Source organism: Kogia breviceps, chromosome 12 (genome assembly GCF_026419965.1).
Source record: "Kogia breviceps isolate mKogBre1 chromosome 12, mKogBre1 haplotype 1, whole genome shotgun sequence".
NCBI classification, from domain to species: Eukaryota; Metazoa; Chordata; class Mammalia; order Artiodactyla; family Physeteridae; genus Kogia; species Kogia breviceps.
The window spans coordinates 98,104,414-98,130,789 of NC_081321.1; the positions used below are offsets into that span (position 1 = coordinate 98,104,414).

The window sequence follows — 26,376 nt, forward strand, 5'->3', positions numbered from 1 at the left end:
CTACTCATCACGTCTGCAGAGATCAAAAAGGTTGCGTGCACCACGTGTTTGCTGGTTTTGGGGGGGAAACCTCTGCTTCGTGCTGGTGGGAGGGACATCAGGTCACTCCTGGAAGGCAGCTTGGCGGGCACCAAAGTTATAGATGCGCATGCCCTCTGACCCAGTAATTCCACTTAACCATCATCCTACAAATACGCTCACAAGGGCAAAATTCTTACAAGCTCATTTATTGCAGTAATGTGGGTAAAAGTGGAGGATTAGAATCAAAGAAATGTCCATCATTGGGGAACTGGTTCAAAAACAATGGCTCCCCATGCAGTGGAGACCAAAGCAGAATGATGCCTTCTGGAAGCCCCTGCTGGTGGCATCTTCTGCCAGGCCTGGGCTGGGTGCTGAGACACAGACCTAGAAGGAGTGGACCCAGCCCTCGAGTGCTCTGAGCTGGTGGGGAGCCACACTGGGACCCTAAAACAAGAGCGACAGATCCGCACTGGGTCAGTGCTGAGCGGCTGGGGGCGTGGCTTGGATGGGGGTGGGGACCCAGGGAAAACTCATGTCAGGAAGTGGGGGAAGGCACACCAGGAGGAGGGCGGAGCCTGAGCCAAGGCCAATCAGAGGGTCACAGCTGGTGACGCAGGATCTTCCTGGTGGGCTGAGGCTAGACAGGCAGCCACCGAGCACTTCAACTGCCAAGTGAAGGCACTACAGGAGATCCCAGGGCTCTGGGACGTAGACATGGAAGATCCTTCCTAATCCCAAGAAAGGCCAGAGTGAGGGCGGCTGTGATGGGGTATCTCTTCTGGGCTGGGCACTGTCCAAGCACTTTCTATGCCTAGTCTCACTTCGCTCTCCCAGCAGCCCTCGAAAGGGGGACTCCTATTTCCCCTATTTACAGGTGAGGAAACCGAGGGTCAGGAAGGTAGTGTGACTTGTGCAGAGTCATGCATGTGGCTGGTGGTGGAGTCAGGAGTCCAGCCTGTGCTGCCAGCCACTGGGCTGCACTGCCACCCCTCAGGTGCAGGGTGGCGGCCTGGATAGGCTGGCTGTGGGGAGGCCGGTTGAGCAGCGGGCACCGCTGCCCTGGAGAGAGGGTGCAGGGCTGGGATCGGGATGGGGCCCACCAGGATGAGGAGGGTCTCCAGCTGGCTTCTGCAACCTAACTGGGGAGATAAGACAGAGCCCCTGGCAATTTGAATAACAACGAACGCTTCCGGAAGGCTGAGAATCTGTCATAATAACTGCTCAGGATAAAAGCAGAGGCCTCACAGGCACAACAGGACTAATTGCCAGGTGAGCTGTAGATAATGTGCCCAGGGCACTGAGAAGAGCTCAGCCTGGATCTAGTGGGGACAATAAGCTGGGAGTGGGGACAGGAGCTTTCAGCTCGATTTCTATTGCGTCCTCACAGCAACCCGAGAGGTGGAGACGCTTTGACCACTTCTCACAAGGGGGCGAACAGTGCGGGACCACCGGGGTGGTAAGAGGGCACTCCCACGGAGGGGAGAGCAGAGTCCCCCAGCACAGAAGGTGGCCTCTCGGTGGCAGAAGGTGTGGTCATGGGGGGCAGCCTGGAGGAGGTGTGCTCGTGTAATGATGATGCAAAGTGAAACGCAAGCATGGAGAAAATACAACGTAAAACTACTACAGGGAGCTGCCCTACAAGCCCCCTGAAACAAAGGGCTAAGATGAAAAAGACTGGTGAGGAGGTGGGGGAGGAGGAACTTTCACCCACGACCTGGGGAGCGCAAAATGGCTCATCTGCTTTGGGAAACTGGGGGAGCTGTACACGCTGAAGTTGAATATATGCCTGTCCCATGATGCTACATATACACCTGTGTAAGTAGAACTCAGGCCCCCCACAGAGGTCCCCATCCTAATCCCCAGAAGCTGTGAATGTGGCCTTACGTGGTGGAAGGGATTGTGCTGGTGTGAATGAGTCGAGGGCCTTGTGATGGGGAGACTGGTTACTGGGTGGGCCTGGGGTCATCACAAGGGTCCTTAAAAGAGGGGGGCAGGAGGGTCAGAGTCAGAGAAAGAGATGTGAGGATGGAAGCAGAGGTCAAAGTGCTGCCATCACAGGAAGGGCCCACACGCCATGGAACACAGGTCGCCTCCAGAAACTGGCCAAGCCCAGGGAACAGACTCTCCCCGGAACCTCCAAGGAACCGGCTCTGCCAGCACCTGAATATTAGGTGTTCATAAGGCTCATTTTTAGCTCCTGCCCATCAGAACTATAAGAGGATAATTTGTGCTGTTCTAAGCCACTGAGTTTGTGGTCACTGGTTGCAGGAGCCACAGGACACTTGTACGACACCCAAGAGAAATGTGTTCACCCATTCACCAGAGTACTTGGCTGTGAATGTTCAGAGCAGCTTTATGGATAATGCCTCCAAAGTAGAAACCACCCAAATGTCCTCAACAGGTAAAGGGATAAGCAGAGTGCGCTACATGCATATGATGGAGTACTACACAGCAGTGAAAAAGGACGGGCTCTTGATATGCCGAACCACATGGAGGAATTCACCTCACAGGTAAAATGTTGCATGAGAGACACTGACCCCAGGCCCCACACCAGCCAATTCCAGCCTAGGAACAGCCCACGGTTGGGCAAAACCACTCAGGGGCTGGATGCCAGAGGAGCGGTGTTGAGGGGATGCGAGGAAGCCTTCTGGGTGTTGGAATGTTTCAATATCGGATTGAAATTCACCAAGCTGTAGCATCAAGATGGGCACTTTATGTACTTCAACTGGGAAACAGTGAACGAGCTCAGGAAATGAACCTCTGGCCTCACCTTGCATGCCCCGGTGATGGGGAGCTCACTACCTAGTGAGGAAAGCAGCTGGGCTGTGAAGGGAGGCTTCCTGGCAGGAGGCCCTTCCTCTCCTGACCCCGTAACCTGCTTCTGGCCTCCTCCTCCCCCTGCTGCCAGCTCGGCCTCGGGGTCCCTCACTCTAGTCCTGCAGACACGGTCAGGCTCCACGACCCTCAGAGCGATCAGGCCTCTCTGGATCGGGGCTTCCTTCCGTCCTCCCCTGCTTCAGGCGAGAGCTGTCTGGAGTGAGGCAGGGCCCAGGCCCCTGGGGTCCCAGCAGACACTCGGCGTGTATCCGCGCTCACTGCCGTCACCCGCTGTCAGTCACCTACCTCCGGGAGTTCTGGTTTACGCTTCTGCTAAGTGAGGACTTTGTGAGGCTCCCAGGAAGCAGAGCGTGTGAAAGGGCCCCGCTCGCAGAAAGCGCTCAGGGCACGGATGTCCTGTGAAGTGGGCGGGGAAAGCATTTCACAAAGGGGATGTTAGAGACCCTCTAGGAAATTTTTATTTTGCCTTTAGCAAGACAGCTTGTTGGTCCTCTGGACGGATGCAGATGGGCAGTGATCCAGGTGCAGAAGGAGGGGCTGAGCAAGGGAAGGCGTGTGTGGGGGGGTGTGCGTGTGCGTGCGTGCGTGTGCGTGCACGCGTGTGCGTGCGTGTGTGTGTGTGTGCTGGGGAGGCTTTGGGCTAACTGGGTCCCCCTTGAGACCTGGCACCGTGGAGGTGCTCCCGGCAGAGGGTAAGGAACCCGACCGTGGAGTCAGGTTGCTTCTCACTGGCTGTTTGACTTGGAATGTGCCAGCGACCTCTCAGAACCTTAGTTTCCACATCCGTAAAATGGCCAGAAAACACCTGTCCTGAGAGGCCGTGGTGCAGGTGAGACGGGCAGCGCTCTCCCAAGTGCCCCTCGCACCCCAGCTGTGGGTCACCCCGTCAAAACAAAGGTCTTGTTTGTGGACAAATTCGAATGATTTGGGGTCATAAGGCACCGCTTCATTTTAAAGAATCTAACGTGAAACCTCACTTTCTTCCTGAAGAGAGAAGCCAAGCCGGCTGCGTAAAAGCCAGGCGGATGGGCAGGAGAGACGATGCCTTTGGGTGTCAGACAAGCCGTCGCCTCCGTGTGTTTGCAGGAGCCGCTGACTGTGTCACGGGACGGACACGGGGCATCGCGGGAGCAGCGGGCAGAGGGCGGGGCCTTGGGTCCTGGCATCTGAGCTGACCCCGCCGCTCCAGGATCACCCCGTCTTCAGGCCTTCTGGGTTCCGTCTGCTTCGGGGGCCGCTCCTCCCCAGACTCCGTTGCCGGCGTCCCCTGGCCCCTTCCCACGCACTTCCTCCTCTCCGCAGGGGACTTCCTGGCCCCTGCACGACATGAGTCCGTGACAAGCCCCCTTGGCCATTCAACCCAGGTTTTCCTCCGAGCTCCTCCCCGACGTGTGTGCGGCGCCGACATCACCCCATCTGCGCTCACAGGCACCTCAGACTGCAGACACTGCACGAGGCTGATCCCCAAAACCACACCTGCCCCTGGGTCCCCGCCTTGGAAAAATCCCACCAGCATCTCCCCAGCGGCTCAGGCCAGAGTCCGGGACACGGTCTTTGGAGCCCCTCACCCCCACCCAATCCACCAGCTGGTCCTGTGGGCGGTCTGCTTCCTTGTCCTCTGCTCCTGCCACAACCCAGCCTGCAAGACGGTGCCAGCCTCTGCTGGACGGCCAGCTCCCTTCCCCATTCACTGCCAGGGGGAGCTTTTAAAAAGGCACCTGTCCCTCTCCTGGAGGGCTTCCCCGGTCCCGGGATCAGGAAACCCACCCCTCACCACGGCCCTGCACATCAGGCACGCCCTGCATCTCCCATCCCTCCCCTCCTGTGCTCCCCTTTTCTCCCCACACTCCTGCACCTCGACTTTCCTTCTGGTGCATGAATGCACTGGCTCTCTCTGCCTCAGTGCCTTTGCACATGCCACTCCGGGGCTTGGAATGTTCCCCGATCCCACCTCAATCTCCTCCAACCTCGGCAGCTCACTCTTTTCCATCCTAAAGGTCTCAGCTGCCCAGAGAGGCAGGAGCGAAATACAGAGGGCCATGAATGCCGAGCCGAGGGCCTGTCCTTATCCTGCAGGCCACAGGAGCGTCAGAAAGGCTTATGGCTAAGGAGGGCTGCCCAGGTGCCTCTGCTGATGCAGGGCTGAATGCTGCTCTGGCGGGTGGCAGGAAATAGAGGAGGGGTCCGTGGGGAGCTGTGCCTGGCTCTGGGGGCATCATTGTTCAAGCCCAGCATGTACCCTTCTTGCCCGTACCCTTTACTCTTCTGCCTGGTGGCATTTCTCACGGAGCTCTGGGTCTTTAAACCTCCACATCTTAAAGGTTAATTTTTAATGTTGCTTTGGTAAATATTTGATGCTGTTACTTCCACAGGCGCTCTGCATTCTACATTAAATGCCATAAAGTGCTCCAGACTTTGTCCTTTTCATCTGCAGCTTCTGCCCATAACTCCCCCCTCCTCCTGCTCTACAGAAAGAAAGACTCTCTCTCTTTGCTTCCTGCTACGGACTTTTCAAAGTGCTTTCCACATCCGTTCTTGTCCCCTATTGGCGTCTCCATTAGCCAGGTAGAAGGTCAGAGAGGTTTTAAGTTGAAAGGCACCAGAGAAGCATTCTGTCCCTTCCCTCGACTTACACGAGGGGACAGTAAAGCTTGGGGAGGCACAAGGCTGCCCAAGGTTAAACAGCAAGCCAGTGGTAGAGAGGGTTGAACGAGCAGCCGTGACTCCCAGCCCAGGCTCTGCTCTGGGCCCTGGGATCCCCAGTAGGACTCAGACGGTCCTTGTTCTTTCTCAGTGCAGTGGGCACAGATGTGACAACAGACCACGTGGTCCTGGCTGTGATGGGAGCGTGGAGCAGGGGGAGAAATCCTCCAGAGGATGGAGGGAGGCGAGTGACCTGAGCAAGGTTTTGAGGGATGAGTAGGAGCTCGTGGGGAGCCTGGGTAGGGAACCCAGTGAGGCCAGGCTTGCGTGAGCGTCTCATGGGCAGAGACGGAGTCTGATCCATTCTGAGTCCTCAGCCCTGGCCCAGGGGCCCAGGCTTTGGTCCAAAATCTCCGGGAAATTAATGTGCCTCCTTGCTCCGGGGCGTTTGCACCTTGCCCTTGGCCATCCATGGCTCCTGGTCCCCTGGCCCTGGCACGATCCATGCCTCTACGCTCCCTCAGTCTGGGCGCTGCCCTGGCCCCGTTCCTATTTTACTGCACCCCTGGCTGCCTCAGGTGCCCTGGCCCCTCCCCGCTGCCCTCGGGTCAGGACAGAGGTGGCAGGAGGGGGCTGAGGCTCGGGCCAGGGACACACCCAAGCATATGAACGTGCACACAACACACACATCCACACACACATGATACACATGTGCGCGCACACTGTGCCCAAACTACACACCCGCACCTCACACGCCCCCCCCAACACGCACTATATGCTACACATGTACACTACACCCACACTACGTACACGAGCCACACACACAGACTGCACCCTCCTACCCACGTTGTGCACACACACCCCTAGTCTCGGCCTTTCCAGGCAGGCTTCACCGCCGGGGAGGAGGCCATCTCTCAAGGGCAACACGTCGTGAGTCCGCCAGCCCTCCTGGCGCCTGCATCTCTGCAGCTCTCGTGATGCACGTTCCCCCTTTACACGCCCCTCCCCCCCGCAGCCCCGCCCCGCCTCTCCTCTCGTGTGTCCTTCTGGGCTGTGGCCACACGCGTGTCACCCACGTCAGACCCCACAGTGGGCCTTGGCGCTCCCCCTCCCCCGCCTCCCCACATCCACTCCCTGCGTAGGCCCCGCCTAGCCCCCCACCTCCAAGCTACTTCCGAATCGGTCCATCGCTCCCCGTCACCGCCCCGCAGCCTCTACCATCCCGGTCTCTTCCCTGGGGCACAGCGGCGGCCCACCCTCGGCCTCCCTGCCTCCACTCCCGCCTCCCACTATCAGCCCCGCCTGGGCCACGGATGCGGGAGCGCCCACCAAACTCCCATCAGACCAAGTCGCCCGATGCTGAAAGCCCTCCGCCCGCCCCACGTTTTCCTTAAACTCACAGACACGCTCCCTCCCGCGCCACGAGGCCTCCAGCCGCGAGTCGGAACAGCGGCTTTTCATGCGGAAGCGGGCAAGGCTCCATCAAACGCACGCGGCCATGGGGGCACGGCTGGAGGCGAGAGACGTGACCCCGGGAGTCGTGCAAGTGATGGTGCCGGTCAGGGTCACGGGCACACAGCCACTGGGGTGCTATTGTAGCGACTGGTGTGTCCACACTTGGGGGCAGGGAAGGTCCAGAAAGGGGCGTCATAGGCTCAGAGGAGGTGCTGGATGGGAGAAGGGGGCCCATTTGCAGGGGGCTGGGAGCCAGGTGACGGCCGAGGGGCCTGGATCCATAGAAGGCTCTGGCATTCTACCAGCTCCCCAGGACGTGTCTGCGGGCTCTGCCGGCCTGGGGGCGGCGGTCAGGAAGGAGGGCTGGACACAGACGGCAAACCTGAAGATAGATGGGGGCCCCAGGGCGCCTCTGCAGCCGTGTCTCCCTGGCTCTGAGACCACCAGGGCCGGGGATGGCTGTCTCCAGCCTCCCAGATTTCAGACAACTCTAGCCAGCCTCACCAGGGAGTGGGCTCTGGGATGTGAAGACCCCAGGGGGACCAGGTCACAACGGGACAAGCCAGCACCACATCCCCCTGTCTCGCCTGTTTGGATGAGCTGTGACATAAACCCTCAGCAAACTCCAACTGAGCAGGGGGCATTGGGCAGGGAGCTCTTTTCCCACCTACAAAGTGAACGGAGACAAGGAAAGGGGGTACTTCGGGGGTCTTTCCTATGAGTGGGCTGCTGGAGTAGGTCCTCCGCACACCCTCTCAGATTCCGTCTTCACTATCCACCCCCCTGCCAGGTGGGGATTATTGGCTCCCCCACCAATGTCTACGCTGCAGCTCAGAGAGGTAAAGCAACTTGCCCAAGGATGCACAGCCGGGCAGCCCAGGACCTGGCACCAGCCAAGCCCAGGGGCCTCCCGGGATGCAGCACCCAGAGATTCCCGGAGCCATGCTCCCAGAACTCAGGGCAGGATGGAACCACTCCCAGATCTCGCGGCCAAAGTGATCTAGCAACGGGCTCTCCCCAGCACGCGGTGGGTGCCTTAGAAACTCCGGGAAGACCATCCTGGAAGGCGCTGATGAGGAGCGGGGGAGGGGGTGCCCTCTTCGCCCACAGGCAAGTGCAGGTTTCCGTCGTTCCCACGGGGCTGGAATGCTCACATTGGAAGACATTTGCTGCACCAACGAGCATCTATTCTTGGAAGCAAATATTTTAGCAGCTAAAGCCAGAGTGTTAATGGCGGGGATGGGGGAGCAGGATAAAGAAGGAAAGCTTCGTCCGTGGTCCCCCCCGCCCCACACCGATGGAGATAAATTCCTTCTTCCCCTGCCCTCTGGCTCCTGATCTGGGAGCTGGGCCTGGGAAGAGCCCTTGAAATAAAGGGTCTGGGGGAACATAACAGTCTTCAGCCCCACCATGATTTCCCTCCCTGCGGACCCCGCTTTCTCTGGTTACACCTGCCGCAGCCCAGAGGGCGCGATTCTGTGGAATTCCTGTCAAGTTGACATAAAGGAACATCCTCCTTTCTTGCGGGTAATGATTTCCCAGGTTCGCCCAGGCCTTCATGGAAACGTCTCTTGGCTAATTGGTCAGGCGAGCTGGCATCTTTGTTTACACAGTGGCTACCGCAGTTACTGGCGTAGGGAATTTTAACTGATTTCAAACTTGGGAGCTGGGTGGGCCGTGTGGGTCTCCTCCAGGCTGGGTGGCCAGGTGCGAGGGCAGGCTTGCAGGAGCCCCTCTCAGGGTTTGAGCGGCCGCCCGGCAGTGCGCCCCTGGGAATAGGGGCGCCACGGGGCTGACCTCCTGCTCTGTGCCAGGCTCCTAGCGGGCACCATCTCCGTCCTCCTGATGCCCCCATTTTCACAGACAGGCAAACAGGCTTGGGAGGAGCGAGTGACTGGCCCAAGGTCACGGGGCCTGTGGATCTGGTTGGCCGGACCCAAGGCCCTCACTCACCACCTCCCCACCCCTGCCCTTGGCTGAGCTGCATCCTGGGCCCAGAGACAGTGGGTCTAGTTCATTCTGGAAGTGCATTTTCAGTGATTTTCCCAAAACCTTCCCTGAGGTATATTCGCCCTGGGGCTGAATGCCTTGATTTTCCAGGCAAAGCAAGTGGAGGCCAGGATCCATTTCCTGCCCATCACCGGCCAGCGTTCCTTGCCGGCAGGGCTGATCCTGTCTCATCCTTCTACCCCCAGCACTTAGCACAGCCGTGACCTAGCGCCGACCTTGGATAAAGTACTGGTGGAATAAATGAGGGAGTTAAGCGTGCCCAAGCTGCAGCTGCACAGCCATGCAGACTGCTTCAGGGAAGGAAGAGCAGGATGGAGCCGGAGAGCTTGCAAAGGGACGTCTGAGACGTTTCCTCGGGGTCTGAGCCCCAGATGTGTGACAGGGAGGGCTGACCAGGCTCTCTGCCTTCTCACCCCCACTGCTTTCTCCGTGCCCAGAAGAACCAGGATCTGGAAAGGGTGGGTGAGTCTCCCTCCAGAAACACCTTGCTTCTTGTCCCAGCTACTGCTGCCCGGGATCTTTGCCTGCTTACGGGTGTCCCAGGGAACGCCGGGACCCTGCTTTCACAAGCACCTAAGAACATGTTTGCTTCTCCACAGTAAGGGGCACAGACCACTGGGGCGGGCAGATCATTGGAAGGGCCACATCTGAGCCATGTATAGCGACGAGCCGGTAAACAGTTAATGAGCTGTTCTCCGGTGGGGGGGCAGGGGGCGGGGAGCCCTGATTTGTAGCACTTGCTGCCCATTTCCATGGTGTAAATACTGCCAGTATGATGTAGCTGTGACTGCAGAGTCGGGGAGAGATGGGTGGTAGCCACCAGCACGTGCGTTTGCATCACACAGATACAACAGACCTAAAACCTCAAGAGCATAGAAAGTAGCCGATGTAGCAACGTAATTAGGAAGTGAAGAGTTTCAAGTATCTATTACCTTTGTGTTTAATAAAATTTATTTAATTGGAAGTTTATAACATTGAATTTTTATAGTGGTTTAACTACGGGCTCCGAAAATTTCTCAGAATTTAACTACCAGCGCTGCTGAGGTGGCCCCAGCAACTCTTGGATATGTTTATGGATGTGTTTTATGTGTATTAGGAAAAATGTAACTTTTTAAAATATTGAAGTATAGTTGAGTTACAATGTTGTGTTCATTTCTGGTGTATAGCAAAGTGATTCAGTTATACATATATATTCTTTTTCATATTCTTTTCCATTATGGTTTATCACAGGATATTGGATATAGTTCCCTGTGCTCTACAGTAGGACCTTATTGTTTATTTTATATATAGTCGTGTGTATCTGCTAATCCCAAACTCCTAACTTACCCCTCCCCATCCCTTTCCCTTTTGGTAACCATAAGTTTGTTTTCTACGTCTGTGAGTCTGTTTCTGTTTCATAAATAAGTTCATTTGTGTTATATTTTAGATTCCACATATAAGTGATATCATATGGTATTTGTCTTTCTCTTTCTGACTTACTTCACTTAGTATGATAATCTCTAGGTTCATCCATGTTGCTGCAAATGGCATTATTTTGTTCTTTTTTATGGCTGAGTAATATTCCATTGCATACATGTACCACATCTTCTTTATCCATTCCTCTGACTATGGACACTTAGGTGGCCTCCGTGTCTTGGCTGTTGTAATTAGTGCTGCCATGAACATTGGGGTGCAAGTATTTTTGGAATTAGAGTTTTAGTCTTTTCTGGGTATATGCCCAGGAGTGGGATTGCTGGATCGTATGGTAGGTCTATTTTTAGTTTTTTTTATACTTTTTTTTTTTTTTCTCGGTACGCGGGCCTCTCACTGTCGTGGCCTCTCCCGTTGCGGAGCACAGGCTCCGGACGCGCAGGCTCAGCGGCCACGGCTCACGGGCCCAGCCGTTCCGCGGCACGTGGGATCTTCCCGGACCGGGGCACGAACCCGCGTCCCCTGCGTCGGCAGGCGGACTCTCAACAGCTGCGCCGCCAGGGAAGCCCTATTTTTAGTTTTTTAAGGAACCTCTATACTGTTCTCCATAGTGGCTGCACCAATTTACATTCCCACCAATAGTGTAGGATGGTTCCCTGGAAATATGTAAAGATATGATTGCTTAGAGCAAGTCTGAGTTTCCTAACAAAAAAAAATGGCTTAATTTAAGATCAGTTAAAAATGTGGTAAGTAAATAGTACAGGGAGAGAGATACACAGTCAGGAGAAACACCTAGCAGCTGAAGTTTGGGAAAGAAATGTTGCTGATGGAAATGGCTTCAATTATCACCTGTCTTGGGGGCACAGTAAAATAAGTGGGCCACCCGCAGGAGAGGAAATACTATTAATTAACAGATGAAAGGAAAGGTGTTCAGCCTCACTAATAATGAAAAAACTGCAAACCCCCGTGCTGCAGAGGGGGCTGTGAAATGAGCACCCTTAGAAGATGCTGGTGGGTGACAGTCCCTTTGGGAATGAGGCTGGCACCTATAGAAAGAACCATAACACTGTCACAGCCTTAGACTCAATAATTTGCCGGCCTGGAATCAATCCAGAGGAAATAATTCAGAAAAGGGAAAACTATAAGCACTTAAAGGTGTTTGTTGCTGCCCCTGATTTTCTAGAGTATGTGCCTCCCCTGCAATGTTTTTTGTCACAGTGAAAAAAACTGTAAGCTGTATAAATGCCTTGTTGTAGGGGAATGGCTAAATGAAGGCCAGCATATGGAATCTAGACTACTTGGGAGCTGCTAAAACGGTATTTAGAAAAATTAAGTCAAAACCACAGGACAATGGCTAATTTAACGTTAGGTGAATAAAATTAGAATGCAGAATGATGTGTACACTCGTTCCACGGCCATAACGATGGGGGATACGTCCCAAGACCCCCCAGTGGGTACTGGAAACTTCAGAGAGATCCAAACCCTAGGTATGTTATGTTTTCTTCTATACATACATACCTGTGATAAAGTTTAATTTAGAAATTAGGCACAGTAAGGATAATAAAGCACATTGAACAACAATGACTAATAATAAAATGGAACAGTTATAACAATGCACCGTAATAAAAGTTATGTGAGAGTGGTCTCTCTCTCTCGCGCGCTCTCAGAATACCTCATTGTACAAATTTAATGCCTTTTCCATCTTAATGAAGCGCTTATGAGACACTGTAGCCGTTACTTTTGCAGATTGAGGTGTGACAGCAAAACTAGCACAGATTTCTTTTTCCTTTGTCACAGCGTCACGGGTAGAAGATTCGTTCTTGCCGTAGATCTTAGCAAGATCTTAGCCATTTTTCTTTCCACTCTGAGAACTTCCATCCTTTCACTTAAAGGATCCCCTTCGGGGCTTCCCTTTGGCACAACTGACTTGCCAGCACCACTGCACTTGCTCCGAGAGGCCGTGATTACGTAGCTAAGGGGCACTTGAACACAAGCCCTGCGACAGACACCACAACTGCCCATCTGATAACCGAGAGGGTTACTAAGTGCCTGATGGACGGGACACCCTGGACAACGGTATGTTTCACATCCGGGGCAAGATGGCATGAGGTGTTATCACGCTACTCAGAATGGTGTGCAATTTAAAACTTACGAATGGTTCATTTCTGGAATCTTCCATTTGATATTTTCAAACCGAGGGTTGACCGCAGGCAACTGAAACCGGGTAAAGGGAAACTTTGGATAAGGGGGAAACACTGTACGTCATCATTGGAAGAGTGTAAACGCACGTGCATAAGAAAGAAAATGAAAAACACCTGTGCGTGTTGGGGGGCTCTGTGGCTTCTCTTGTCTACTTTTACTCTTTGCACTAATAACACACCAATAACTACGGTGAGCATTTACGGAGGCCCCTATCACGTGCCGGGCCCTGTTCTAATTCTCACAGTCGCCCCGCAGGGTCGGTCTACTGGGTCCATTTTACGGATGGGAGAACTGAGGCTCAGAGAAGTGAAATAATTTGCCCGAGGTTCCCCACTAGCAAGTGGAGGCACCATCTGAACCCCAGGTCGATACTGCGTCCAGACCAGAGAGGGCTTGGTCTGCCGGTGCCTGGAGCCCCAGGCCTCATGCTCTTTTGGAGGACCTCAGGGTCCTGCCCCAGGGATGGGTAAGGCCTGACTTGCACAGGGAACCTGTCATCAGGTCCAGCACGGGGCTAGGTGCTTTGTGAGCACCACCTCAGGGTGTAGCTCTCACAGCGGGAGAAGTACCGGGGGAGACCCTGCTTCCCATTCCAAGAACGGGGGCTTTGGAGTCAGCTAGACCTGGGTGTGAATTCTGCCTCAGCGGCTGTGCAGCTCTGGGAAAGTTGCTAACTCTCGCTGAGGCTCAGTTTCCTCCATGCACGGAGTTCAGGGTGGCCAAGCTGGGGACGTGAACCGGCACCCTCTGCTGCAGCTGCTTAGCTCACCAGTTCCTCAGTCAATGGGAGCTCCTTTTATTAACAATAATGATGCAATTCACTCATCGGTCTGACATTTACTAGGTGCCTAATATGTGCCAGGCTCCGGGCGGAAGAAGATGCATTCACTCAACACTTCTTTATTGAGCGCCTACTTTTAGGTGCTGGGGGCACGGCTGGGCGCAAGACAGACCAATCCCAGCTCTCTCGGGATTCCTTACAGCAAAGGAGACAGCAGACAAGAAAGCAAACACAACAGAGGTGGTGAGCTCCACGTAGAAACCGAAAAGAGAAAAAAAGGGGGAGTAGAGGGGGACGGTAGGGTGGGAAGGCTGTTGCTATCTTATAAACCTTGGCCAGGGAGGGCCTCTTGGAGGAGGTGACATCTGGACAGGAAGCTGGTGGAAGAGAGAGAGAGCAAGCCATGCAAATATCTGGGAGGAGAGCTTTTCAGGCAGAGGGAGTGGCAGGTGCAAAGGCCCTGAGGTAGGGGTGAGCTTGGCAAAAGCTCCGGGAGCCGCAGGGAGGCCAGTGTGGGGAGAGAAGGACAGAGGGGCTGGGGAGGGGTGTCAGGTCAAGCTGTGAGCCAGTGAAAGAATCTTCTCCCCTAGTGAGAAAGGCATCGGTGGGTTGTGGGTTCTGATTCACGTTTGAAAGGGATTGTTCTGCTGCCCGTGTGGTTGGGGGGCGGGGGGGGGGGGTGGGAGGCAGAGGATAGAAGCAGGGAGAGAATTAGGAGGCGTTGTCTCGACCGTGGTGAGAAGATGGACTGGAATGGTTGTTCTTGGGAGAGGGGTGTGGAGGGAGGATTCTGGGCTCGTTCAGGTATCGCTGACGGGACGTGTGAAGTGGGAAAGAGAGGGTGGGGTCAGCTTGGCTCCAAGATTCTGTCCCGAGGAGACGGCGGGAGTGGGCGGGGGTCCCTGGATGTACTCGTCTGTCTGCTGTGTCCACCGAACATCCGGGTGCGTCTGGAGTCGGGGGAGACGCGGGTGGAGACAGACCCGGGGTCAGGTGCAGGGGGACAAGACTCTAAATGTGGGCCAGGTGGGGTTCCCGGTGGGTGGGGGGGTGGAGATGGGAAGAAGAGGTTCAAGGAAGGGCCCTGCAGTGTCTAAGGCTGAAGAGACGAGGAGGGATCAGTGAAGTGGACTGAGGTGAGGCCAGTGAGAGGCCGGGAGCTATGAGGGGGTAGTGCCCAGGACCCGGGGCTCCCCGGGGCTCCCCACTTTTCCTCAGCCTCTTCCCTCCTCTGGGACGTTGCCAAGCTGCTCTCTCTGTCTTTTCTCCACTTCCAGAAAACTCCTACTCATCCGCTGAAACCCTTCCTTGTGTTGATTGCTCTCTGGTACTCAGCCGAGAGGGCTGCGGACCCAATGCAGCCATTAAAGCACCGCTCGTGAAAACTTCTCAATAACGCGGGCAGCTTGCCATGACATAATGTTGAATTAAAAACCCAAGACACAAAATTTTCCGGGCAAAGGCAGCGACTATAAAGCGAAATGATGCGCTGACAGGAGAGGGCTGGAGGGGAGAAGGGGCCGCGTTTGGTGGGGAGGCCGTTTGGGCCGTTCCTCGCGTGCTCTCCACCGAGCATGGGCCATTTCGTGATAGAAAATTTGGCATGAAAAGAAAGGAAACTGTCACGGCTACTTGGTGGAGGGCTGAGGTGGAGGAAATAATAATCAAGACCAGAGATAAGGGCCCCCGTGCTCTGGCTCCAGGCGGCCCTGCCTCTCCATGCATCTCATCATCCCCTCCCAAAGAAGACCCTAAGCCTTGAGAGGCAGGGAGGGGGCGGGGAGGGGGCGAGAGGTTGCAGGAATCGCCCAGGTCACATGACTCAGGAGGGCAGCCGTGGGATTTGAACTCTGGACCGCCCGTGACTTTCCCTCCAAACTGCTTCATCCACCCCCTTCCCTGCTGCTCCAATATCACAATTTACTCCTTGGTATGAGTGGGAAAATCCGCCAGCATAGCCCCAGGTCCCTTTGGACGTGGACTGGTTGGTCCTTTTTCCTGGACCCTGGAGGCTGGTGCCTTCAAGGGCTGGGTTGGGGTCTCTGTTGGGGTTTATCACCCTCGAGGAAGGGAAAGAGCGGAAAAAGAGAAGGCCTTGAGCACCGGAAGACTTTCTGGGGGGCGTTTCTGGCCTCTTGTGGAATATTATTAGCAAAGGGGGTTTCACTAGGAAAAGAATCTATCTGATAAATTCTATCAGAGAAAAGAACCCTGAGTCGCACTCTGTTCCCGGACAGCTGCTCCCTTCGGAGACCTCGTGGGCCTGACCCCTCACCCGGGCCTTTGCACGTACTGTTTTTCCTACCAGCAACACACTCCAGGCTTTTTCTCTTTTTTTTTGCCTAACTCTTACTCATCCTTAAAGATCATTCCAGCCGCCACCTCCTCCAGGAAACTCCCTGATGCCCGGGATGGGCAGGTGTCTCCTCTGGGCTCCCTTTGATCAGATCTGATGGCTCATTTCCGCTGTCCGCACCTGAGTCAGTCTGACTGTGTGTCCAGGGGCCCAACTCAGAGACTGGCGCAGGATAGGAGTGGGGGAGATTGGCCCCCATCCCCGCCCCTCTCTGGACCAGAATTGGACCCTACACCCCGTCTTCCTCCTGGCCCCTCCCCCTGCCCTCGGCCCCGCCCTGGCTGGAGCCTGCAGTAGGGAGCTGCTCCCTGCCCAAGGCGTCAGGGGCATGCAGAGGCCCTCAAGCTCTGTCTCCTGACTCCTGCCTTCTTCTCTCATCTGGCTCCCTGGCCAAGGGGACCAGGCTGAAGACCCGGCCCTGACAGCCTGGGGTGGAGCACACGGCCTGGGTTCAAGTGCGGAGTCCGCAGGTGACCAGCTGGGTGACCTTGGACCAGTTACCTAACCTCTCTGTGCCTTCGTTGTCTTGTCTGTAAAATGAGGATTTGTCAAATAAGTGTTTGGGAGCCGCCGGGAGGGAGGCATTGAATCAAGCAAACGAAACCCTCATTCTTATGTTCTAGTGGGGCTGGGGCGGGAACATAGGGCACCCGATCTGAGTGCTGGAACAACACCCGCTGCACCCGTGCTCAGGGGTTGCTGTTATTTTAAATTCACTCCCCAGAACCAAACCCAAGCGTTCCCTCTTGGGCTAACCGCCCCACCCCCGTACCCCCGACCCGCCTGCCAGCTCTTCTCCACTGAGAAGTCTAGCTTTCTGCCCTCTCCGGGGTAAGGAGGGACAGGCCAGCTGGTGAGGGGTGAGGGGACATTCCCCAGGAATAGGATCAACGCTCCCTGAGGCCCTACTGTGTGCTCAGCCCTGGTCTGGGCCTTTCCGTGTGCCCTCCTTCACCTCTCATCACCATTGTCCAGAGTAGATACTGAGACTCAGAGAGGGCCAGCAGCTCATCTGAGGACACACAGCACATGAGGCCTCTGGTCTGGACTTTCTGTCACCCCTCATCCCTCATGGTATCCCCTGGTCGTGGAGAAGCACTAATGAACAAACACTCTCCCGGGTTTTCACCAAAGCCGTGTGAACAAGATGAAAACATGGAGAGCTGGCAGAGGGTGCCTTCCTGTATCAACTAGGCCGGGTGGGAGGAAGCCAGGGCCCAGCCGGGAAGGACAGGGGTCGGAGGGGACAGGGCCAGAGTGTCCCAACTGGAAGCTGGAAGCCCCAAGCACTTGAAACTCCAGCCCCACTTGGGACATTCACTGTTTTCTGAATTCCGATCACAGAGGCCTCCTTGGTATTTGATGTGATGCCGAGGAAAGAAGATACCTGGTCCTCTCCCTTTGTCTCCTAATTTTCTGGAATTTCTCGCTGTTGGCTGGTGTCCCTGCAGAAACCACACACCAGAAACTCTGGCCGCAGAGCCAGCAAACAAGTGACGCCTGGGCTCTGCCAGTGGGGGGAGACTCTGGGGTTGGGTGAACTCCAGGGACCCCACGGGGAGGCACGGATGAGTTCTGCAATGAGCTGGGAGGGTTCTAGGTGGGGGAGGAAGGAGGTGGGAGGGTGATGGGCTGAGAGGGGAGCCCCCGAACGAACATCAGGAAAGAATCTCTGGTTCTCCCTCACGAAATCTGCAAAAGTCACGTGATTTCAAGGGTCACCTGGGCCCTTTTACAAGCTGCTCCCTCTGTCCGAGGTGACTTTTCCATTGTGTGCCAACCAGGTGACCTCCCCTTACCCCCTCAGGTCTGGCACAACATCGCCTCCTCTTCCAGGAAGCTTGCCCTGACTCCTCCCTCCCCTGCAGCTCATCGTGGGCTCTTCTGGGCCCTCTGGGCACTTCATGTTACTGTGGCTGTTCTCTCAAGTGATGGGACACTTCCTTGCAAACAAACCCCTCTCTGGCTGGAAGCTTTCTTGGCTGGCCAGGTGGAGTGGCGGGGTGGGGGGAGCTGTTCCTCTCCTGCCCAGGGGGCCAGGTAATTCAGCAGCCCCCCTGGACTCCAGAGCCAGCCCCCCCAGGCCTCCCTCCAGGGCTCCTTCCGCCAAACTGGGCCCTGAAGTCAGGCAGCCTGCCCTACAGAGAAGCTCCCAGCTCTAACGGCCACGGCTCTGTCCTCTAGTCAAGGGCTGGTCCCCAGACTGGCAGCCCCAGCATCTCCCAGGAGCTTGACTACAAATGCAGAATCCCCAGACCAGGCACATCAGAATTAGCAAGTTTAACAGGACCCTGGGGGATTGAATACCCATTAAAGTTTGAGATACACAAACAACCCCCTTCCCAGGCCCAGTCAGGAATTTTCCCTTGGGAAGGCTTGGGGGCTGGGCAGCCTCCTGTCTCTCCTCCAGTCACCACCCCATTTCTCGCTCCCCACCCAGCCCTCTAGGCCTGACCAGGGACCCTGACCTCAGGGAAGGTTTTGAAGGATGAATAGGAGTTCCTCAGGGAGATGTGGAAGAAGAGCATTCTGGGAAGAGAATTGTGTGCAAAAGCAGGGAGGTGTGAATCAGCAAGAGCCGGAGGGGAACCAGGCCTCGAATGAAAGGTGTGAGGCAGGGATGAGGTTCCTCGGTGGGGAAGATAGAAATCCCTGTAGTCCTGTCTTGCTGTGGGGTGTGAGGCTCTGAGGTTGGCAGGGGCTGTGGCAGTTGGCTCAGGGTCATACTTAGTTCTGAGAGACTTTGGACTAGGGAGACCCTGGCTTAAGTCCATGGACTTACTGTGTGGCCATGGGCAAGTGACTTAGCCTCTCTGGGCCTGTGTTTGCTCATCTGTAAAAGGGGATGGTAAAGCTGTGCAACTCAGTTCCCAGGGTGGGAATTACAAGGACCAAGGGAAATAATAATTGGCGGGGGTGGGGGGTTGTCTCAACTGTAAGTGTAACTATGGTTCCCAGCGCTCGACTTGCTCCCGTGCGTCTTGGAGGCGTGAGCAGCAGCAGCCCGAGGCTTCCGAGAGAGTGAGATAGGCTGGGGAGGGCCTTGGGGGCCCGGTTAGGAGCAGAAACCCTCTCGGGAGATGGCGAGGTGGGACAAACCAGAGGGAGTGAGGCAGGGGCAATGGGGGGCTGGGGTCCTGAGACCTCCCTGTGAGGTGAGGCTGTGATTGTCCCCATTTTACAGATGAGGAAACCAAGGCTCAGGCAGGTCTTGAGGACTCAAGCTGGGATTCAAAGCCAGATGTGTCTGACCTGGAGCCCCTGCTTGCTCCCCTGGGCCCGTAGCAGCGACAGTGACACACACAAGCGTCGAGGCAGCAGGGATGACACAGTGCCTCAGGGACCCCTCTCCCTGAAGCTGCAGGGAGGACCCTGGGTGGTACCTGCGGCGCCTCAGGCCGCCTCCCTTTTCTCCTCTGGCTCCACTGCACCCCAAGGGGGGCTCTAGCAATAAAGCACGCAGTCAGAGGGTTAAGGTGACGTGGCAGGGCTGACTCCAGCTCTGTTGCTGCTGCGTCAATCAGACGGCATTTGCTGAGCACCTACTGTGTGCCCTGAACGCCAGATGCCTGCGGTGGGCGTAGCTTCCAGCCTCCAGCCCGGAGGGCGGCGGGGGCGGGGGGAACTGTAGCACAATAATAGAGATGTGATTGACCAGGAAATAGACCCGGAGCTTGGGGCACAAAGAAAGTCAGGTGGACGGAGAGGCGGGGGAGGGCGGAGCACAGCCCAGAATTGCCCTCCTGCCGCCTGGGAGCCCGCAGGGGTGCGGCGAGGGGAGGGCCGAGGTGAAACGTTCCCTAAGCTCGGGAGAAAAGCAGAGCGTGTCAAGTGAGCAAGGGAGACATTATGCGCAAAAAAGCGGGGCACCTTGTCACCACTTTCTGGGAGGCAATGAGCCACGGAGGTGCGGGCACCAGGGGAGACTTGAGTCCATGGGATTTTAGCAGAAAACTTTGCAGTCCAAGGTCATTATGTTCTAAACGAAGGGAAAGCCAGCTTCTCCGTGAAATTAACCGAAAGCGGCTGCGCTTCCTCCCCTCGGACCCCACCTCCCCACCCCCGGATCCAGGCCGGGTCCATAACTCAGAGACTGTGGGCTTCGAGGCAGCAGCGCACTGCAATGCCGTCCCGGGTGGTGATGCAGTTTGGGCCTGGCCCTGCCAGGCAGCAAGGACATGGCGTTTCCGGTGATGGGGATGGATGGAGTGTGGGTCTGCGGGGACCACGGAGGCAGGCATTGCTCTGAGATGCAGCGCCCCCGATGCACGACCCCCGACGCTGCTCTTTAAGGGGCAGCTTGGGGGCTGCCTCAGTCCACGCGTCACCGGAGAAGCTTCTGACGAAGAGAAGCTTCCTTCCCCCTCCCGTGGATGAGGCCACCTCTCCAGAGGCTCTGCGAGCCTCAGCAGAGAGGCCATCGGCCCTGGGGTGGGACCTTGCATCGGTCTCCCCTTTGCTGGCTGACCTGGGCAAGTCAATGAACTCCTCCGAGCCCCCCACTTTCCACATCTGAAAATGGGGCTCAACAGCCCTACAAAACAAGCGGCATGTGGCCGGCCTGTGCGCGGCACGGGGTGAATGCTGTTCCTGCAACACCCCCCCCCCCCACCCATCAACCCTGGCAGGGCAGGACCCTGACCACGTTTATTTACCCAAATGTGAAATGATCTCAAGAATCGCCGGCACTTGAGGACCAGGTACCAGGCCTGCACAAGGATCAGCCCGTTTAATTCTCACGATGATTATGACCCCTGGTATTTACATGGGGAAACTGAGGCAGGGGACGGTGGAACGGGCTGCCCAAGGTCTCAGAGCCTCCGAGAGGCACAGGTGGCCTTGAATCTGAGCCATCTGACTCCTGGCCCAAACACACGTGCTGCTTCTGATAATGCTGACAGTGGCGATAACGCTAAAAATATCCCCTTAAGAAGGCTGATGACTTTACGGTTGCCCGGTGCCAACCTGGCCGACGGAGCCCGTGACGGGTGCCTGGCACATGGTCGGCCCTGAGCAACGGCTACTGCCTTTTCCCGCCCTCCGATCTTGTTTCTTTCTGTGTCTCTGTGCCCTGAGCGCCCGACACTGAGGAGATCAATGCCGGCTGCCTGGAGGAGGGTGCAGGGAGCGGCGCCCACAGCCTCCTTCGTGGGTTTCTGAGTGTTCGCTGAGCCCTGCTAGGTGCCTGGCCCCTCACGGGACTCAGCTGGGGGCGCCGAGGTCAGCCCAGTCCGCTGCCAGGCATCCAGGTCTAGAACCTGCTCGCAGCCGCTGGACCGGGCAGCTGCAGCATCCTTGGGTCTCCCCTCCGGGGTGCCTATGATAAGCCTCCTGCCTCAGTCTCCCCTGGAGTCGTTCGGGGCTGGATCTTGGCTCCAGAGTTCCCCATCCCCAAATAAGGGCTCCAAACAGGCATGTGGAGACCCCAGAAGAGGAATGCACCTCGTGGTGGGGAACTCTAGGAACCAAGGCGCTGAGTGTGCATTTGCAACCCTCTTCCTCCCCGGCCCCTCTTCCAAGAGGAAGAACTCTGGTCCTTCTCCTCAGGGAAGAAGCTGGGCCCTGGGCCAGGAATGGAGAAGCTTCCAGGGGCTGGAGAAGCCGGGATCATCCGCCTAATACAGAGCTGGGATGGGGGGAGGGGAGAAAGAGGCCACAAGGCTGGAGAGTTCTGGAGATGAAAGTAGAAAGAGGGAGAGCAACAGTGAGGGGGGGGGAGAGGGAGAGAGAGGGGGAGAGGGGGGGAGGGAGGGGGGGAGGGAGAGAGAGGGGGGGAGAGATGGAGGGGGGGAAGGGAGAGAGAGAGAGAGAGAGGGAGAGGTGGGGGGGGAGAGGGAGAGAGAGGGGGAGAGGGAGAGAAAGGGGGGGGGAGAAGGAGGAGGGGGGAGAGGGAGAGGGGGGAGAGGGAGAGAGAGGCCCCTGAGGAGCGGCTGATGGGATCCATGCTCAAGGAGATGCATCTCAGCGACGCCCCGGGGCTGGAACGTGGGTGTTTGGAAGATCCAGGTGACAATCTGGAGTAAAGCAGCACAGACGCTAGCTCCTGTTCTGGGAGAAACACTGATGGCAACCTTGCTGCCCCGACTCTCCCCCGTCCCCCCACCCCCCAGCCTGACATCACGCATGACCACACCCACCACCGCACCTGGTCTCAGACCTCCACCTGCCTGAGAAGCGCCACCTCCCCTCCCGTCCACAAGGCAAGGCTTGTTTAACCTCAGGCTGCTGGGGCCCACGGCCCGGCTGTGCCCCTCAGCCCTCCTGCGCCCCCCACCCCGGGCTGCACCCCATCATCCTGTGACGGTTACCCATGTCTTCGTTTGCCCCACTTGCTTCTGTGTCCCCGGCACCCAGCACAGAGCCAGGGTGGGGTAGTGGCTGCTTGGGAAACTTCAGCCAAAGCAAACAAGGTAAGGGAAGACAGGTCCGCACTCGGGAAGGAGGGACCGCTGCCGGGAAGGAGGGATCGCTGCGGGCACAGAGGGTGGGGAGCTGCAAGCAAGGGGCAGTGGGGCAGGAGCTGGAGGCAACTGTTCGCCCCCCTCCGCCCCCATCACGTACTGACCCTACTGGCTGGACTCCTCGGGAAAGCTTCTCCGTGCTTCTAGCACTTAGCCCCCCGGGTCGTGGTGAGAATGAAAGCAGGCCACCAGGGCCCGGAACACAGCAAGCGCTCAGCAGATGTTGCTGGAACCATGGGCGCCCACCAGGAGGCCCAGCGAGGTGAAGGTCTGCTCTGGTCTCAAAGTCCGTCCCCTCTCCTTTCGGCTGGTAAAAGGGAGCCCAAGCGGGAAGTCCCCGGCCAAGGTCACACAGAGTGTGGAGGGCGGAATGGGAGCGGGGCGGCCCCTGGGGACCCCCCAACCCCCATCGCGTCCTTGCACGTTCCTGATGCCTGTGCTGGTGCAAAGACTCATGTGGTGATGGAAACCCCGTTCTGAGTCTGCCTAGATGAGAACCAGGAGGACACAAAGAGGCCCTGAGCTCGGAAATGAAACATCCACCTGTACAGAGGGCAGAGCCCGTGGGCTGGGAGCCCAGCCTCTCATGAAGATGCCATGAGCCCAGACTTTATGTGCCACCCCGACAAGCCTGCGTGCTCGTTCCCCTCCATAGCTGATGTCCTTGAACCCCATCTGGATCGCACAGCACAGGGCCTGGTACACAGGGGGTGCACGATGTGTGCAATATGGAGAGGGGGAGACCTCAGAGACGGGCAAGGGTTAACAGCAAGGGAGACTGAGAACTGTTAGGGCCGGACGCGGTGACTCAGAAATGGGCCAGCGTGGTCAATTTCCGTGCAGGCAAACCACCCCGGCTTCTGCAGGCAGCACGGCAACAGCGCCTAAGGGCTGGCTCACATTGCCGTCTTGTCAAGAACATGGCAGGGGGGGGGACACCTTCGTTTACATGGTAGAGTCTCAGCTCTCAAAACACTGGGATCCTGGTAATAAAGTTTTCCAGTGGTTCTCAAACTGTAGTGCCTATACAGGCATCACCCCCAGAGATTCCTGGTTCGGAGGCTCTGGCTGAGACCCAGGAATTTATTTGACAAACACCCCAGGTGTGTCTGCTGCGCGAGACACACATTTCAGGAGACCACACCTTTGAGGCAGAGCCAACAGCTGTTTCACGGTCTGTAGCTCTGGGTGGGCTTGTGTGTCCCCTCCGCCCTCCTCAGGGTGAAGAGCTGCTTCTCCTCCACCCATCACCTCCACACCACCGGGAGCCTGGCTCGGGGGGGTGGGGGGCGCCCGCAGGACCCTCTCAGTCCACATTTGTCCAGCTGAGCTGAGCAAGGCTGCGTCTTTGCCTCCCGCATGACAGCTAGGGCAATGATTAGATCAGTAAGCACAAGCTGATTTAAGTGTATCTTATTCATTATTTAAGTCACTCATTGTTGAAAAGGTCACTGTCTGTTCGCTACTTAAACCATCATGAACTAGCTTGGCTGCATCTCCAGCAAGGAAGGAGCAAGGGTTAACTGAGCACCTACTATGCTCCAGGCACTTTGTTTGATCCTCAGGACAATCCCAGGGGGGCGGGGCAGGGGAGGGGGGGGTGCGTTCTTACTCTCCCCTGCTTCACAAGGATCGGAAGGTTAAGCGGGTGAAGGAGCTTGCCTGAAGTTACAGAGCTGGGAACTGGCGGAGCTGGGACTTGAACCTGGGCTGGGTTGCCTGCAAAACCCATGGCTTGGCAGGGATCTCTGTGTTGTAGGTTTTTGCACCTGGATCTTGCAGGCTGGGCTCAGTATTGTGATGTCCTGGGATGAGGTGCCCCGCGCCCTGTGTGCCCATGGCTGCAGCTCAGCCCCTGCAGAGCAGCTGAACACTACACCCGAGCCCTGGACCTGGGCATCTGCACTCAGCCTGGCTCCTCAGGGGCTCATGCCTGTTCTCGGTGACGGCCAGCCACACAGCGGGTTCCTGCTCCAAAATGCACAGACCCCTCCTCTCTCCCTCCAGCTCTGCACCGCCCAGGGACCCCCAGGTTCGGTTATTCTCTGCCTCCCACCAGACTGGAGATGGAGAGACATGAGAGTGGCAGTCTGTGCATTTCCAGGAAATCACGAACTCGCCCCTGGGGCGAGGTAACCAGGCTCTGCTGGGGTAGCCACCCTATAAGGCCAGCCGAGATCCCACCTCCCTGGCCGGCTTCCTTCCCTTCCCCTGAGCCATCACTGAGCAGCCTGCCTGCATCACCCTCAGATGCCTTTCTGTGACTCAACATATATGCACGATGGAGTCCAGTAATAAATATGCTTATTTTCAAATTTCATGCCCAAAATAGCTTCTCTCTCAGCCCCTGACAGATCGACTTGCTTCCTTTGACCAGACTGTGAGAACTTGGGAAGCCATCCAATTTCCCTTTTTGCCTTGGCAGCTAGGAAACTCACAACTGCACTTCATGCTCAGTGGCAACAGCTCTCACACCAGAATCCAAGCAAAATAAACTTGCAAGCTTTGTTTCTAAGCTCTGTTTCAACCTTTCATCTCAACTTTTCTGTCCAGGCACCCGTCGTTACCATGAGTCACTTCACATCTTGCTTGGCAAATAAGATAAGCAAATCATCCGGTAATTGACAAGCCAAACACGGCAGCAATAACGACCTGGTATTTTCCAAGCTCGTCAAAGACAAGAGATCGCAGCCACTCACCAGGCAGACGAACCCTGGAAGCTCATCAGCGGTGGGCTGTGGCTGTCTCTCTGCAGCGTGTGTACGGCCTGGGGGGCTTGCGGCAGGGGACCCGGGGGAGGCTGGGACTGCAGGGCCGGCTGCCCTGGCCGGGGTGCCCGGGCAGGGTTCCCCCACCGCCTGGGGTCCCGTTTCATCCACCGTCCATGGAAGCCCCACCGTGCCAGGTAAACCTTGCAAATGTCGTAGTTCATTGCCGAGTAGTACAAAAGATCCAGGACCAGCAGGATCAACACGAAGAAGCCATAGATCCACACTCCCAACAAGGCGGTGTAGTTGCTGCGGGAAAACAGAGAGAGGCTGAGAGAGGCCGGGACAGCAACGCCGCCGGGGCTGGAGTTAATCAGGGGGGTTGATTGGAAAACGTGGCACAGAGGCTACTTTGGGGTTTCAGAGAAGAAGGTGAACCCCTCTGGGGGGCAGGGGATCTTAGCCCCCCCCTCCCCGCCCTGTTTGCCCCCTCCCAGATGCCTGCAATCCACAGCCCTCGGCCTGTCCCTCGAGCATCCCCTCCAAGGCCCCCAGTCCTTGGGCTGGGAGCCCAGGGGGCCTCATACTGTTAGGCCCTCTGGAAGAGATTTCCGCTGGGCATCTGGGGCTCTTGCGTTGTGGTGGCCCTTACTTGCACCTTCCTGCCCCCCCCACAACGACATGGGCGCTACGCCCGGACCTGCCAGCGGTCCTCCGCGGGTACCTCCCGCTCGCCCACCCTCCTGGCCTTGGCCTATGCTGCTCCCGTCACCTGGGAGGCTCTCTTGCAGCCCTCATCATCTCCTCCCCTCCCCCGCCGGCTCCTCCCCATCTTTCTGGACCCAGGGCAAAGGCAGGAAGTCTGTCGTCTGAGGACAAACTGACCCAAGTTCCCGCCCCTCCGCATCCACACTGGGCCGCCTCACACCCCCGAGTTCCGCGTGGGACTCAGCCAGGGCGTCTCCCACCTGGGGCCGGCTCCATTTCCAGCCTGCTCCATCGCACTCCCTCTCTCGGAAGCCCAGGCATCAGGGCATCAGCTCAGCTGCCCTCCCCACACCCCACGAACCAGACACCGGTGCATCTGTTCCACCAGCCACGTGCCTTTCACACCCACCCTCAGGCCGCTCCCCGGCGGTGCTCTCCACCAGGCACCCCCAGACTGCACGGCTGGGGGGTCTCAGGGCCCCCTGACACCGGTCCTCTTATTCCTTCACCCAACGTTTCCACTCTGAGGGCCAGTCTGCCCTCCAGAAGCAGAGATGATGGGGTTGGTTTCGAGCTGCAAATGCCCCTTAGCGGAGGGAAGCTGGCTGCCCCCTGAGGAGCTTACTGGGACACTGGGCCTTTGCACAGGCTGCGCCTACTGCCCGGCCACCGCTTTGTGTCCCCCCACCCCCTTCCTTCCTCCCCAGCCTGACTCCCACTCTGCCTCTTGGCAAGTGCTGGGCCCTTCCTCTGGCCTGAGGGCCCCTCAAACCGCACCCCCCC

General features: G+C 57.0%; 1 protein-coding gene across 6 annotated transcripts in view; it reads right to left on the reverse strand.

Annotated features, from left to right (window-relative positions):
* SHISAL1 (shisa like 1) overlaps positions 1-26,376 on the reverse strand; it is a 141,881-nt gene that overhangs the window by 11,884 nt on the left and 103,621 nt on the right. For 4 of the 6 annotated variants that reach the window (XM_067010365.1, XM_059080957.2, XM_067010367.1 and 1 more), the window contains one exon: positions 24,873-25,194. In XM_067010365.1, coding sequence (XP_066866466.1) covers positions 24,873-25,194 — 322 coding nt within the window. Of the gene's footprint in view, positions 1-24,872; positions 25,195-26,376 lie in introns of those variants that run through there. The other 2 variants (XM_067010369.1, XM_067010368.1) reach the window with 1 other exon arrangement.